This window comes from Filicampus tigris, chromosome 13, assembly GCF_054856515.1.
Source record: "Filicampus tigris isolate MCC_2025a chromosome 13, RoL_Ftig_1.0, whole genome shotgun sequence".
Taxonomy (NCBI): domain Eukaryota; kingdom Metazoa; phylum Chordata; class Actinopteri; order Syngnathiformes; family Syngnathidae; genus Filicampus; species Filicampus tigris.
Genome location: NC_141229.1, coordinates 4196391 through 4212234, shown reverse-complemented (window position 1 = coordinate 4212234; position 15844 = coordinate 4196391). Strand labels below are relative to the sequence as shown.

The window sequence follows — 15844 nt, the reverse complement described above, 5'->3', positions numbered from 1 at the left end:
GAGGCGATTAAAAACACCGCCGCCTGCCTTTTCTGCCTTCAAACGGGATGCGGCCAACGCTGCTATTTCGCGATGGGCCTGATTAAGACAGTTGCCCAACCGCTGGGATTTGATCGACCCGACGCAACCGACATAATTATCGCGCGGTTTATGCTGACCGAACTTTGTTTGCCGCTTAAACGGGTTGCAGGAGAAAGGATTACTTTTGCATGGCTGAGGAATTGGAGGGAATGCAACATAGCCGCAAACGGATTTCGTTTTTTTTTTTGGCGGCAGCTCATCTGTTGGGCGGCTGCCTAGCCGGGTTGCAAAAGTAAACAGTTAGTTAGTTCTTACTTTTGCATTCAAATGATGTAAGAATAGTCCGGATTTGATCAAACTAGCGCAACATGGCCGTCCTTTGGGACTTTGTTTTGGTTGCCGTAATCTAGTCGGGGCTGCCTAAATGGGTAGCAAAAGTCAGCGCATTTATTTTGCATTGAAAAGACGGAAGACTCGTCGATCGCATGCGATTCGAGCAATCGAACGCAACGTTTGGACGTCATTTTGTGGAAACCAACCTGGTCGGCGCTGCCTGAACGGGTAGCGGGAGAGCGCCCCGGTGCGGTATTTTGGCAAGATCTCTTGTGTGGAAGCGGCTAAGCTTTCTTCCCTTTGACCTCTATTTTAGGTGGGCTCAGTTCTTCATCTGCCCCCTGATGATCCGAGATGCTATCGACAGGGAGGTGGAAGCCGTCGACAGCGGTGAGTCCGCTCGCTGGCGTCCGGATTCCATCCCGAGACCGCCGCTGTCTTTCTTGAGTCTTTCCCTCTGCCGCCCGTCAGAATACCAGCTGGCCAAGCCGTCCGATTCGCACAGGAAGGAGATGCTGTTCGGCAGTCTGGCCAAACCGGGACACCCCATGGGCAAGTTCTGCTGGGGTGAGTTGGCGGGTATGCTCGCCATGTTTTCCTTTGTTCCAAGGCAGGGACAATTTGTTGATTTTGAGTGATGGGACTGGTCGCCAGGGAACGCGCAGACTCTGAAGCAAGAGCCCAAGAAGAAGAAAATCAGCGTGTACAAGCGACTGCGAGCCTTCTGGGAGAGACACTACTCTGCACATTACATGACCCTGGCTGTCCAGTCTAGAGGTAAGCAAAGTCTTTCTTTGTAGGGCCCAAGCAACGGGGAACCCGTTTTCGTGACCAGCGCATGTCGAGCGCAAAGCGCAGTCTAAAGCGTGGGTGTTTTTTTTTGTTTTTTTTTGCTAGAATAGTGAAAATAGAAGAGGGCGTCTGCGCCGTTGTGGGATGGAACGCAGCCGACTTTTCTATCGCTATCTTTTCTATCGCTGTCTTTTGTTGTAATGTGTAGAAAAAAAAAAAAAGAAAAAAAAAACAATTTCGAACTATTTAAAAAAAAAAAAAAAAAAAGATATCAACCCAGTAAATTGGTCCCGCCCTAATAAATACCATTATTAAAGGTAATTTGAATAAATTTGTTATTTCAAAAGCCTACACCATATAGGGCAAGGGAGAAAAAAAAAGTCTGATAACTTGAATAAGTCGACCACAAAAATTGGTCGGCATAAAAATGCCTGCCTCGGAACGACTTGTATAATTAATAATTGTTATGAGGAAAGATCGAACGATGCAAATATGATTCCGTACTAGAGAATACTTACTGTATACAGTATTTTGACGTGGAATGATTCGATTGAATTCGCCGCACTCGCGTCTTTTAAATCAAAACCGATTTTCCCGTCAAAATCGAACAGTGCGGTTTTCACAAGGTCAGGTCTCGGCCAAACCCGTTTTGGACGCTGGAAGTTTCGCTCGGCCGTGATCCACGCGCGGCATCAGTCAACAAGCCGCTGGTGGGCAGATTGACAGAACTCTTTTAACGAGCAATCCGGCGATTTAATTGACTACTAATGAAGCCGCAAAGCTCTAATGAGGAGCCGCTCCACGTGTCCGTCTCCGGCCGAGCGTGGCTAATTATTCGCAGCTCGCCTCGGGTCGCCGCCTTCATCCCGGTGATGTCATCGTCGGGTCTTGCCGCGCTCTCGCAGGAAATATCAGGCGGCTCATTAACGGCTGCGGAGGAGTCCGATGATGACTCGTGTTGACATTTGTCGGCCCCCCCAAAAAAATAAAAAATAAAAAAATTTAAAAAATCCCAAATCATGGTGTTTGCAGAATTGGTTTTTCTAATCTCACAGATTTGAGCAAATATCGGGGGATTAACTCCACACGTGTCCGATCAAAATCTTTTTTTTTTCTCCCTGATTAATTGGCAAAATTATCAGCAGACTTACGAATCAATTGTGTAAAATAATCGATGGTTGCAGCCCTAATATTTATATTTGATGTAGCTTTTGCCTGCACAAATCAACAGAAGATAGGTGAGTGTCGCAGCAAATAACGGATGATTGGTTCCACCCAAAAATCTGTGAGTGACTGACACACTTGTTAAATGTGTTGCAGAGAAACTGGACACGCTGGAGACGTGGGTGCGGGAGATCTTCAGCAGGGTGCCCAACAAGTGAGTGTTGATCAAAGTGGCTTAGTGTTACTTGAAAATTCATTTTAGTTGACTTTAGTCCCTCCCCCCACGTGGGTGCAGTGCAAAAATTGTGGCCGTAGTTTTGCGTTTTCAATGACAAAACTCCGGGGACGTGTAGACAATTCCTTAAGTTTGAATTTGATGGCGTGGGACTTTTAATCAACACACATGGACGCGGTGTGTCAAAATTTCATTTCCGCCTTTGCGGAAACTTTAATTCCTTATTATTATTTTTAAACGTGTATTTCGCTTTGTTATTTATGTCCTGATTTCCGTCCGCAGTGGCCTTCCCAAGCCGGACTTCTCCGACATGCCGGATCCCTTCGACACGCCGTCTTTCAACAAACTTTACAGAGGTACAACGATGGCGTTGGGACCCTCGAAATCTGAGGTGGTGTGTTTTTGTCCAAGTGGAACACGTGACATGGTCGCTGCAGCGCGGTTGTTTTTGTGTCGCTTGTAGTCATCCCCGTTCGGAAGGTGCATGCCTTGAATATCACCTGGGCGCTCCCCCCTCAAGAAAAGCACTACAGGTGAGCGCTCTGGAGCAGCGATTCCCAAACGGACCAAAGGTTGCGTTAAAATCCACTCCCAGCTGAAGTTTACTGTCAAACTAAACATAAAACAAAGGCGATTGTGCTTAGAACGGCCCCCCAAACTTAAAGAGGGAGTCAACCCAAACATATTTTTTTCCCAGAATATGTTCCCAGCAGGCCCACTAGTTGAAACACGGAATTCTGATAAATATTGCATTTGTGGAATAAGATTTATGCAGCAAAATGCACTCGTTTTTAGTCATCTCTGGGGGCGGCCATTTTGTCACTTCTGTCGACTGAAAATGACATCACAACTGCTCACAACGACCAATCACGGCTGACCCGTTTTCTGAATCTGAGCCGTCATTGGTCGTTGTGAGCAGTTGTGATGTCATTTTCAGTCGACAGAAGTGACAAAATGGCCGCCCCCAGAGATGGCTAAAAACGAGCGAATTAACTCTTATTCCACAAACGAAATATTTGTCAGAATGCCTTGTTTCAACTAGTGGGCTTGCATAGAACATATTCTTGAAAAAAATATGTTTGGGTTGACTTCCGCTTTAACGCTAGCACACCGTATAATGGAAAAATGCCATTGACGTGCTAATTGGTTAGCATCCATAGTCACGGTTTTAGAACCTTTCACGCAACAGAGATTTGAACACAAATGGCGGGGAAACACACGTAGACAGGTAGTATAACAAAACTCGCAGTCATATATTTTTTTTAACCCTCAGAAACGACGAATCTTACAGCATTTCACTGAGTCACAGTAGTGGTACAAATACAGTTTTTCATTTGTGTCTGCATGCTACATCTCAAAGCACCAATTGATTTGGGATTTCACACCACATCTTTAATAGTGACCCAGCAGTGGCACAAAGCGCTAAAGGGGCCTGAAACATGTTTGGCTTTTTTTTTTTTTTTTTTTTTTTTTTCAACACATGACGATTTTTGGTGCAGCAAAGACGCAAATATAACAGCGGGCTTCTATCAATAGAAGGCAGCACACGAATGCAACACCCCCGTTGTCTTGAGGGGATTCGATTTTCTCGTCCTAACAATGTTTTTCCTTTTTGCAGAGTGAAGCCTCTCCACTACATATCGTGGCTGATTGGCCACGAAGGCCCGGGAAGCATCCTCTCGATGCTCAGAAGGAAGTGAGTCGTTTCGCTTTGCTTTTCTCGTGTGAAAGCCCTCCAAATAAAACCCAATTTAAAGGTTTTCAATTTACTTTGGGGGGAGGGGGGGGGGGGCACACACACACACACACACACACAGGCCGTTATTTTTATTTTTATTTTTTTTAACAAGAGCTTCTCAGCCTCTTGTTACTAAGTGGCCAAGCCATTGACTAAAAAAAAAAAAAAAAAAAAAGCCTCTCTCAGTCATCTCACAATACAAAGAGCCCCTCCAATAAACGCCCTCCCTCGTGTCGACAGCACTCAGCGGCTCGGCTGGAACGTTCCGGACGCTTTGTTTCCCGCGCTTGATGAATGACGACAGCGGACGACTTGGAGAGCGCTCAAAGCCGCTCGAGTGGTTTGCCGTGTTAAGTGGGGTGCGGCGTAAAGTGCCCCCTCAGTGGTTATTTGGGCCCGGGAGGCAATGAAGCCTCGTGTCCTTTTCATTTTTTTTTTTTTTCTTTTTTTTTTTCCACTCCGTATTTTCGATCAGTCAGTCGTATCCATCGCGGAGAACGAAGGTCCTCTTTACTAAAGTGGAAAGAAGGCATCACGGCTCACGATCAGAATTTGTATTTTGCGCCTCATCGAAAGATTTTGAATGGCAAAACTGAGACTCACAGGTTGAAGTGTTTTCCTCTCCGTATAAAAAGCTTAAAATGGAAGTCAAACCAAACGTTTTTTTTTTTGTTTTTTTTTTCAAGAATATGTTCTATGCAGGCTCACTAGTTGACACAAGGCTTTCTGATAAATATTGCGTTTGTGGAATAAGAGTTAATCCAGCCGTCTCTGGGGGGGCGGCCATTTTGTCACTACTGGCGCCTGAAAATGACATCACAACTGCTCGCAACGACCAATCACGGCTCAGATTCAGAAAACAGGTCGGCCGGTGATTGGTCGTTACGTGAGCAACTGTGATGTCATTTTCAGTCGACAGAAGTGACAAAATATGCGAACGTTTCCATTTATGCCGACGTCAACCGCTGCATATACTAAAAAGAATCGCCCCAATATTTTCCGGTCAATGTCTACGCTCGCTACATCGTCGAATGAAGGAAACGCTTAAAGTCCATAAAATCTAAACTATCGTTCTGATCATTTGAGAGGTTGAAGTGGGCCCGACTTGCAGAAGTCCACAATCATTTTGGCGACGATTGATCGCCGCCGTTTTTCCTGACGGTAAGCAACGTCAAGCCTTACCGTGAGAGGAAAAGGCTTAATGTCCATGAAATCCAAAATATCGAAACAATCGTGAAGTAGAGTTGTCCACGTACATTTTCTTCCACCCCTGCACGGTTACAATTTAGGTACTGTATATGCGCTTCAGAACCGAAACATAGTAGCGTTCAATTTCACGTGAATCCGTGCTCAGCAATATCACCCCCCCCAAAAAAAAAGACCAACTTCTGTAGCCATCGTTACGTCACATAGGGAAATAGGTCGCCGATTATGCCGTGTATGTTCACTGAATTGAAATGAAAGCCAACATGAACCTCAAAAGTACAAGTACACAACAACATAAGAACCGTTGACAGTTCGTTTGAAGCGCATGAGGAGTTACGAAATTTGCCCCCCAAAAAAAAAGACAATGTTAATCAATGGGATTTGTGTTCTTCGATGTGCACGACTGCAGGTGCTGGGCTCTCGCTCTCTTCGGAGGCAACAGCGAAAGCGGCTTTGACCAGAACACCACCTACTCCATCTTCTCCATCTCCATCACGCTCACCGACGAAGGTTGCCGGAACTTCTACCAGGTGACCTGCCCCCCCTATCTCCCCCCCCCCTTCTGTTTTGCTCCAGTATTTGCCTCATTGATATATACAACAGGGTTATTTCAGGGAAGAGCGCAGTGCTATCAGTTTCCACGGCAACGCTGGCTAACCAGGCAGCCATGCAGCAAAGGGGCCGATTTTTGGAGGACTGTCTGATTGGAAAATAACTGCTCTTGAAGCGTTGCCACGGCCTCGAGGACGCCGTTTACTTTGTGCATGCACCCACATCCATCAAATATGTATCGCCAAATCATTATGTGCGTGTTTTTATTTCAATTTCTGCAGGTGACCCACATTGTGTTGCAGTACCTCCAGATGCTGCAGATCCTTGGACCTCAGAAAAGGCAAAAACATAAGCGCACACACACGCACGCACACACACACACTACGGTTGCCATTTGTAATGCCAGCCAGAGTAGTACGCAAGCTAGCCATGCTTATTTCTAGTGCATTAGATACTGAGGTCTTTGTTCCATAAATTCTTCTCATAGGAAACAGCATCTTTAGTCAGTTGATTTAAAAAAAAAAAAAAAAGGTCTTGTGCTTCATGTTTGTTTTATGTTCAGCAGTTTTGTGCCATCTTTGAATGGTAGTTTTTATAGATGGGGGGGGAAACAGTGTTATGAAAAATGAAAAGTATTGAGAGCATTTATTTTGGACGTATTTTATCCATATCTAAAATGGCATTTTTGCCGTGCATCCGGTTAGGAATTGTGTGCTCCGATAAAATTTTTTTTTTTTTTTTACTGCTCTAAATATTTTTTGTCGTCAGGATTTACGAAGAGATTCAGAAGATCGAGGCCAACGAATTCCGCTATCAGGAGGAGGTAGCGGCCCGCGTCATTCTGGCACCGCGCCATTCCGTAAACTAATAATGATCCCAGTTGTCCTTTTTCAGAGTGACCCCATCGAATATGTGGAGGACATCTGTGAGAACATGCAGCTGTTCCCCAAGGAGGACTTGCTGACTGGCGACCAGCTGATGTTTGACTTCAGTTGCGAGGTGGCATTTCATTTTTTTAATTATTTTTTTTTTCCACATTGAATTTGAGATGCCGCTGAAATTGCCATGATTTCTGTGACCATGCCGAAGTTCCCTTGAGCAAGATACATCATTTCATAATTCTAAATTTTGTTTAGTAATAAATAATAAGTCATAAATAATAATAAAATAAAGTCATAAATAGACCAATAAATTCCAATTTAATTTGTACAATGCAGATTCAGTTTTCCAGTGCAATGATTCAAAGCTAGTGATTGAAATTCAGTTTCAAAGGGATTTCCCCCCCCCCACTGAATAAATGCACTTGAATTAAAGGTTTTCCTCTTAATCAGGGCTGCCAATAATCATGGAAGGCAGTAGGGATGTAACGATTCACTCAAGCCCCGATTCGATTCGATTTTCAGTTGCCGATTTTCGATTCGATTTTTAAAAAATTGCTACCATGCTTGCCTCTGGTTGCGCAGCCATCCACAAACGCAGTACGCAATGATGTTTGGCGCAAAAGCAACATTTGATCTACCAAATGTGCTATGCATCTGGAATGAAAAAACCTTTCAAGGCATCATTTTCCAGCTGAATTTAATCAACTCGATTTTCGATTAATCGGGGCGAATCGATTTTTGATCCATCGGTAAATCCCTAGAGCGGCAGCCCAGGGTGTCGACTCCACACTTAAGTTATATAGGCAATTATAGATAATATCACGGGGGGTCAGTTCGTCACGCTTTTGCGTTATCGCGTTATTGTACATTCAAGTGTTTGATTTATGTAATGAAGTAACACGATTCATTGTTTCCCGCCCCTCTATTCTGTCAGTCATTTCATTGTCTGTTTATATGGCGCCGATTGCTTTGTGCGGAAAGTGAGATGGAAGCTTTGCACTTGCACCCCCCCCCTCCCCTCAACCCCCCCTCCCCTTTCTCCTCTGTGAGATTGTTCCTGCATAAAGAAACACATTTGGACGCTGACAGAAGGAAATGTGTTGCCCGTGTGTGCGCGCAGGTGATTGGTGCAGCGCTGTCCCTGCTCACCCCCGAGAAAGCCAACCTGATGCTGCTGTCGCCAGAACACGAGGGCCGCTGTCCCCTCAGGGAGAAGTGGTTCGGAACACAATACAGCGTGGAGGGTGAGTGTGTTGTTAGCGTTGGCGTGTGCGCGCGTGTTTGTGGCAGGGTAATAATAGTTTAGGATTTTTCATTATATTTTTTTATTTCATTTCATTTTCACTTTTTTTTTTTTTTTTTTTTTTTTTTTAGATTCAGTTACTTTTTTTTATTGGATTCAAGTGAGTTTTAATTAGTTTTTAAAGCAAGTTTTGTCATTTTTATTTTTTTCGGGAATGCTTGATTTTGCTTTTATTAGTTTTAGCGTTGTTGTTTTTTTACATGGAGTATTTGTCAAGTACCTGGAAAAAAAAAAAAAAGTTATCAACTCATTCACTGCCAAAGACGAATTTATATGTCTTTTCACAGTACGGTCCTTCAATCCCAGGAATTTATTTCAATTTTTTTTCCAAACCTGAGGGTAAAAGAGGATCTGAAAATGTCTGGCAGTGAATGAGTTAAGAATTGTGTAAATCAAACCACACTTCTCAAACAACTGTTTGACCTTCCTTCTTCTGTCTGGATTCACAATCCAGTAATACTGAAACGAGCCTCCGAAAGCTCATGTGTGATATTTTGATATTATTTTAGTTGAGTCTGTCGTTTTGTTCCATTACGTTTTAACTATCATAACCTTGGCGCGTGGTCGCTCAACACACATGAATACATTGTCTTTTCCTCTTTACCTGCGGCAACGTTCACCCCATCGTGAAGCACTCAAGCCATTTCTCTCTGTCGCTTCAATGACATTATATTGCGATTACAAAAAAAAAAAAAGCCGCACACACGCACGCAGCGTCGTCTTCCTTTTGAAAAATGGACTAAACCGGCCTTCTGTGATGCTCGTCGATGGCGTTCTGATAGGTGTGAGACGCAAGTTGGATGTGCCTGACGTTTGTGCCTTCTCTGCTCGCAGACATCCAAGCGGAGTGGATGTCGCGTTGGACGGGAAATTTGGAGCTGAGCAGCGAGCTTTTCCTTCCTGCGGAGAACAGGTTCATTGGTGGGTGACTGGCCACGCTCAAAATTCTCCATTTTTATTTATTTATTTATTTATTTATTTTTTATCAAGTGTCACACAAAAAGCAGACTGGCTGACGCTATTTAGCGGGGTTGGGAATCTATATGTATCTCACGATTCCGATTCAGAGGCCCACGATGCGATTTAATCCCGATTCAGAGGCCCACGGTTTGATTCGATTCCGATTCCGATGCGTCACTACATTGGCTTCCATTTTATAGTCCATGTAAAACACATGTAAGAAATAAATAAATATGTAAATTTAAAGTGGAAGTCAACACATTTTTTTTTTTTCATGAATATGTTCTATGCAAGGCCGCTTAGTTGAAACAGGGGCATTCTGATAAATTTTGCGTTCGTGAAATAAGTGTTAATGCACTCATTTTTAGCCAAGTCTGGGGGCGGCCATTTTGTCTTCTGTCGACTTAAAATGACATCACGAACTGCTCACAACGACCAATCACGGCTCAGATTCAGAAAGCAGGTCAGCCGCGATTGGTCGTTGTGAGCAGCTGTGACGTCATTTTCAGTCGACAGAAATGACAAAATGGCCGCCCCCGCAGACACGGCTAAAAACGAGTGGATTAACACTTCTTCCACAAACCCCAAATTTATCAGAACGCCTTGTTTCAAATAGTGGGTTTACATAGAACATATTCTTGAAAAAAATTTTTGCGTTGACTCCCGCTTTAAATTTACATATTTATTTATTTTTTACATGTGTTTTACATGGACTATAAAATGGAAGCCAATGTAGTGACGCATCGGAATCGGAATCGGAAACTAATATTGTTGCCGATATTAGTTTCGTGCCGCAAACGTGAGCGAGAGGCCTGCGGCCCGGCCTGACACTCCTGCAATGTTACATTTGTGTTTTAGAGCGGCGAGAAAGGAAAAAGTCTTTTTATTTTTTATTTTATTTTTTTTCCTTCCACGCGGAGCATTTCCGAACATTCCGCGGCAGTTTGCTTGCCGCAATTGGCGCAACGCGAGGAATCAATCCCGTCACCCCCCCCCCCCCCCCCCCCCAGGTAATAGCAGGCTAATCTCCAGGCACAGCGCGGCCAGTTATGCCCAACATTTTGCCGCCGAGCGTCGACACTGACCGCCTCCCATCAACCCTTTATGACCGCGCTGTTTCTCATCTTCTAATGTTCAACTTTAGCTGCTTGAAAGGACGAAGCCCTTTTGGGGGAGATTCACAACAATCGACATCCATAAAGATAGGCGTCCATTTTTGTCCAACAAACGCCGCATTAGTGAGCATTTTAACCGATGGTATTTTTCGGAGGAAACTGGTAATTGGTTGAAGAAGCAAGCGCGTTCCATCCGTCATTATAACGTTCCCCGGTTGATCATCAGGCCTCTAATAAGAGGTGTTATTGCTGCGGCTTTCATTGGTGAAGTTATCCTTTATGTTGCTAAGCTCCAATTCAGGCGGGGCCCGCCGTGCTAATCACACGGGGAGCATATTAGCGTTCACCCCCCCACCACCCCCCTCGCCGTTATCTCCGATATAATTCCGGCGTAATTATGTTTCTGACTTTCAACTTTAACTGTATGAAACAAGCTCTTTTTACATATACACTTTTTTTCCCCCCCCCATCGCAATTCCGCTATTGTTGCACCGACGCTAACAAATGAACATAGCCGTCTCTTTATTCAATGACGCTTTTTTTGTTTTCCTCGAGTCTGTGGCGCACAAAGTCGGAGGTCTTAAGAAACAAATATAATCTTTAAATTGAAGCACGGTCTTTAAAGGGCCCGTGGCGTCGAGATGGTTTTCGACTAACGAGCTCACTTTGTTTTTGTTTTTTTTTTTTTGCTCAGAAAAACGAAACTGACATTCATTTTTAACAATATCAATCCATATTTGGAGCAATCTGTAAGCAACTAATTGCGTACGGAATGCCGCTTTTTCATCGGCAAAATTGATCCCGCCCGCAACGACTCGGTGTGATATCGGCAAAAAAATGGAGACAATTACTGCCGTCTAAAACGTGTAACGATCACCCTCCCCATATGGCGCTCACAAAAAGAGAGGAAATGAGCAGCTTTACCTTTCATTTTCTCTCACGTCGGGGTTTGTTTTTTTTCCTTTAATAACATTAATAAAAGAGAACGATGTAGCAACTTTCAAGGACGCTTCGACATTGAAAAAAGGCAGCGACGCAAGTGAAGAGGGAAAACGAGCCATCACTCTTGGGTAACAAAAGCCATTTCATTCCAAAGGGCGACCAAAACGCTCAAAATCATTGAAATGGTCACCACAAGTGACACTCCTCTCGCTTGTTTTTGATAATTCTTCAAATGTAAGAAATAACAACCAACCATGCAACGAGCGAAAAGGGAAACTGGGCCGGCGTCGTTCTGCTGCCGATGTCATCAGATTCACACCGTTTTGGAGCGAAATGTCGCTATTCCAAAATCTGCTTAAAACTATAAGAAAAAAAGATGACTATTGGGTCGGTTTTGGGGTTTTTTTTCACCACATTTAATTTTTAAATCCAGAACTATAAAATAAGTGCCAATGTTGGACCATTAGAGAGGATCTTTAAGTGGTCCACAAAACCATAACTAACTTTCCAAATGGAGATGTTGTACTTAAAGGGGAAGTCAACGCCAACATTTTTTTTTCAAGAATATGTTCTATGCAAGCCCACTTGTTGAAACAAGGCATTCTAATAAATATTTTGTTTGTGGAATAAGAGTTATTAATCCAGCCATCTCTGGGGGCGGCCATTTTGTCACTTCTGTCGACTGAAGATGACATCACAACTTCACAGGGCTCAGGTAACGACCAATCACGGCTCAGCTTCAGAAAACAGGTCAGCCGTGATTGGTTGTCGTGAGCGGTTGCGATGTCATTTTCAGTCGACAGAAGACAAAATGGCCGCCCCCGGAGATGGCTAAAAACGAGTGCATTAACATTTATTCCACAAACGCAAAATGAGTCAGAATGCCGCGTTTCAACTAGTGGGCCTGCTGGGAACATATTCTTGAAAAAAATATGTTTGGGTAGACTTCAGCTTTATATTTACATATTTTCTTCTTTTTTTTTTTTTTTTTTTTTTTTTTGTCAGCCTCCAACTTCACCCTCAAGCCTTCGGACTGCCCCGACACAGAGTTCCCAGTGCGCATCACCAACAGCGACAGAGGCTGCCTGTGGTACAAGAAAGATAACAAATTCAAAACTCTGAAAGGTGTGTGTCGTCATCACTCCGACGAGGATTAGCCATTTGACAAAATTCCATGATCCACTCCGGGGCAGAAGTGGATTTTTTTTTTTATTTTTTTTTTATGACGATTATTATAATGGTCTTCTGCAGCCTACATTCGATTTCACCTCATCTCTCCTGTAATCCAGCAGTCTGCTAAGAAGTAAGTGCAGTCACCTTCACGGGCAGACATTTTTACACGCACCTCTCTTGCCTTTATTGCACGCGTCGCTTCCCTGCGTTGCAGCGTGGTGCTGTTCGACCTGCTGGTCAACATCCTGGGCCACAATCTGGCCGAGCCCGCTTATGAGGCCGAGGTGGCCCAGCTGGAGTATAAACTGACGGCGGGCGAGCACGGCCTGGTGATCAAGGTCAAAGGATTTGACGACAAATTGCCCGTGAGTCAGCGAGTGAGCGAGATGGGTCGGTTCAGGCGGCGGCGACTCGCGGACCGCCGACAGTCTTGGGTGGCCCCCTCGATTCATTTTGTTGTATTTATTTATTTGTTTATCAATACAATTTTGGTCAAATAGATTTTCATTTGCGGGGTTTGGAAATTTTAACCTGTTGTCTCTACTGTAGTTCTATGTTGTCATAGCACCATTCACCACTAGATGGCACACATTCCTTGGCTGCCCTTCCACTGGATCGTCTCTGTTATGAATATCATCACAAATAGGAAGCGGTTTAGATGTTCTAAAATGCAAGCCTGTCTACCTAGTTTGCTTTGAGACGTAATCACCGGGAAGAGCACACCAGCATCGTGTACGTATTATTTCGTAAGACGCCAGGTAACGCTTGGCTCGGTTTAGCTTTAGCATACACCGGGCGTTTACTGGGGCTGCTCGATTATGGGGAAAAAAAATATTAAGCACGATTATTTGGGTGATAAATGAAATCACGATTATTCTAATTTTTTGTTACAAAACACGAAAAAATTTTAACGTAAGAAATATAAAGGCAAATACATTTCCTTTTTTTTCCGTTTTTTTTTTTTTTTTTTTTTGGACCAAACAAAATTTAGAAAATTAATGATAGAATTAAAACACAAAAGTTGCAAAATGCATGATTTCTTCGTGTAAACAAACAGTGTGTTGGATATAAATGTAAATTATTGTATTAATAATCGTTTTTTTACAATCATGCCAATCTTGTAATCGTGGAGTGTAATAATCGTCATTGTAATTGAATTCCGATTGATTGCACAGCCCTAGCGTTTGCTGTATCGCACACAACTTCAGTCGGGGTTTCAGGCAGGCAAAGTGGAACATCAATCTAAAGACACATTTGGAACTACTTTTGACACACTTGAATGATATGATTTAATTAACGTCCTTATCATGGCAAAAATTAAAAAAAAATTGGTGTACCTAATGGTGAGTGTTTACCACTATTTACTGTGTCCATCTGGCTTTCCTCATCTTACGTAGCTTCTGTTCCGCCTGATCATTGACCACCTGGCTAACTTCAAGGCCCCTCCAGACGTCTTCAGCATGTTCTCGGAGCAGCTAAAAAAAACCTACTTCAACATCCTCATCAAGCCCGCCAAGCTGAACAAGTCGGTGCTTTACGCGCCCAGTGCTTTGCTGCCCTCTGGTGGCCCGATTGTGTCACAATGGGATCCTCCTGTTTCAGGGACGTGCGCTTGTTGATCTTGGAGCACGGCCGCTGGTCCATGGTGGACAAGTACCAGGCGCTGGTGGCCGGCCTCGACAGCGACGAGCTGACGGACTTCGGCCGAAGGTTCAAGGCCGAGCTGTACGCCGAGGGTCTGGTGCAGGGCAACTTCAGCAGTGAAGTGGGTGCCACGCCTCCGCGATTACGTTTCACTTCATTTACGTCGATACAAAAAAAAAAAAGGACATGGAAAGAAATACTCAAAACTATTCAACTGCAGATGGGAGAGAGGAGCCTTTATATTCACAGCACTTCAATTTTCCCACATTTTGTTATGTTACAGCCTTACGCCGATATGGAACACATTTATTTTTCCACATCAATTTGTACACAACTACCAATAATAACAACATGAGAAAAGTTTGCTGTTTAAGGATCAGTTTGTCTGCATGACTTGACAGTAGTACATGATTAAAATCATTTGTCGGAAAAAAATTGTTGCCTCATTTTGCACCCTCCAATTTAGGGCTGCAAAAAAAACGATTAATTTGTTAATCAACGAATTGGTTAATGAAGTTTTTTAAAAGCTCTCATTTCCATCCCTTTATTCAAAAACAGGACATTATTCCAAATTGACAATGCAGAAAAGGCACAAATAAATTAATTATGATGAAGTTACTGGTTTGGGTCGTAAATGTCAGAAAATGGGGCACTGATCTTGATCATTGTTTTCCAAAGTAAATTGTTTTATTTGAATTCAACACAAAGATACGGTAATCAGTCTGCTTTCACGGAGGACTACGCAAATCGGGCATTTACTCTTGAGAGGTCGAAATTCAGAACAGTTGGAGAAATTCAAATTAAAAAAGCTATCTGAACAATTGATGATCAAAAGTAATGATCAATTATTTTGATTATCGATTAGCTGTCGATTCATCGAAGTGTTTGCAACAGGAAAAAAACGATCCCGTAAAAAAATCCTTTAAGAAATGTTTGTGGATGTTAGTGTTTCTACTGTATCAGTTTGATGTCAGGCATTAGTAACTTGGTGCTTTTGCGCTTTTTGTGTTTGCGCCACAGGAGTCGCGAGGCTTCCTGCAGTATGTGACGGAGTGAGTCAGCCGCCACCTTCCAAACGCGCTCCCCTAATGACCACCTCAATTGGACACCACGCTCACTGTCATTTGCCTCAGTCTCACATGAGGACTCCATCATCCGCCTCTCCCCTTCCTCCTCCTCCTTAGCAAGCTGCAGTTCTCCAAGCTGCCAGTGGAGGTGCCGGTGATGTTCCGCGTGGTGGAGCTGCCGAGGCAGCATCACATCTGTAAAGTCAAGTCTCTGAACAAGGGAGACGCCAACTCCGAGGTCACAGTCTACTACCAGGTACACAAATAAAAAACGATAAGTGCTATTATTCCAATAGTGGACCCCTCCACAATACTTGTACCTCCAAAATCATCACTTTTTCAGGAGACGTTTGCTCAACCATTCACATGACATTGTCAAGGAGCGCAAGACCTTTTCAACATTTAAAATTGGGCAAAAATGTTCGAAAAATCACACCCTCACGTGTGGACTACTGAACTGTAGTAGAGATTTGGTGCGGAAATATTTGGCTCAATGCCAGCGATATTCAAATCATATTTGTTTTTTAATATAGCAGTGTTACTGTTCACGGGAACTTAAAACCAAGTTGACGGGTTTTCCCCATTCAAATCAAATGAAATGCCATTCATCTGTTTCAGACCTCCATTTTTTGTTTTTTTTTGTTCATGTGTTCTGTTTACCAAAATACCGTGTTGTCAAATATAAGCAAATACAAAAAAAAGTGAATGTGAAGAAATA

At 43.4% G+C, this 15844-nt stretch overlaps 1 protein-coding gene across 4 annotated transcripts in view; it reads left to right on the top strand.

Moving 5' to 3' along the window:
• LOC147137219 (nardilysin-like) overlaps window positions 1-15844 on the top strand; it is a 107761-nt gene that overhangs the window by 88105 nt on the left and 3812 nt on the right. For all 4 annotated transcript variants that reach the window (XM_086048884.1, XM_086048885.1, XM_086048883.1 and 1 more), the window contains 20 exons: window positions 671-744; window positions 826-921; window positions 1009-1131; window positions 2467-2524; window positions 2828-2901; window positions 3009-3078; window positions 4164-4241; window positions 5899-6024; window positions 6328-6381; window positions 6810-6864; window positions 6936-7040; window positions 8043-8166; window positions 9060-9146; window positions 12248-12367; window positions 12494-12545; window positions 12630-12780; window positions 13813-13940; window positions 14018-14180; window positions 15080-15111; window positions 15244-15382. In XM_086048884.1, the coding sequence (XP_085905010.1) occupies window positions 671-744; window positions 826-921; window positions 1009-1131; window positions 2467-2524; window positions 2828-2901; window positions 3009-3078; window positions 4164-4241; window positions 5899-6024; window positions 6328-6381; window positions 6810-6864; window positions 6936-7040; window positions 8043-8166; window positions 9060-9146; window positions 12248-12367; window positions 12494-12545; window positions 12630-12780; window positions 13813-13940; window positions 14018-14180; window positions 15080-15111; window positions 15244-15382 (1909 nt within the window). The remainder of the gene's footprint in view (window positions 1-670; window positions 745-825; window positions 922-1008; window positions 1132-2466; window positions 2525-2827; window positions 2902-3008; window positions 3079-4163; window positions 4242-5898; window positions 6025-6327; window positions 6382-6809; window positions 6865-6935; window positions 7041-8042; window positions 8167-9059; window positions 9147-12247; window positions 12368-12493; window positions 12546-12629; window positions 12781-13812; window positions 13941-14017; window positions 14181-15079; window positions 15112-15243; window positions 15383-15844) is intronic.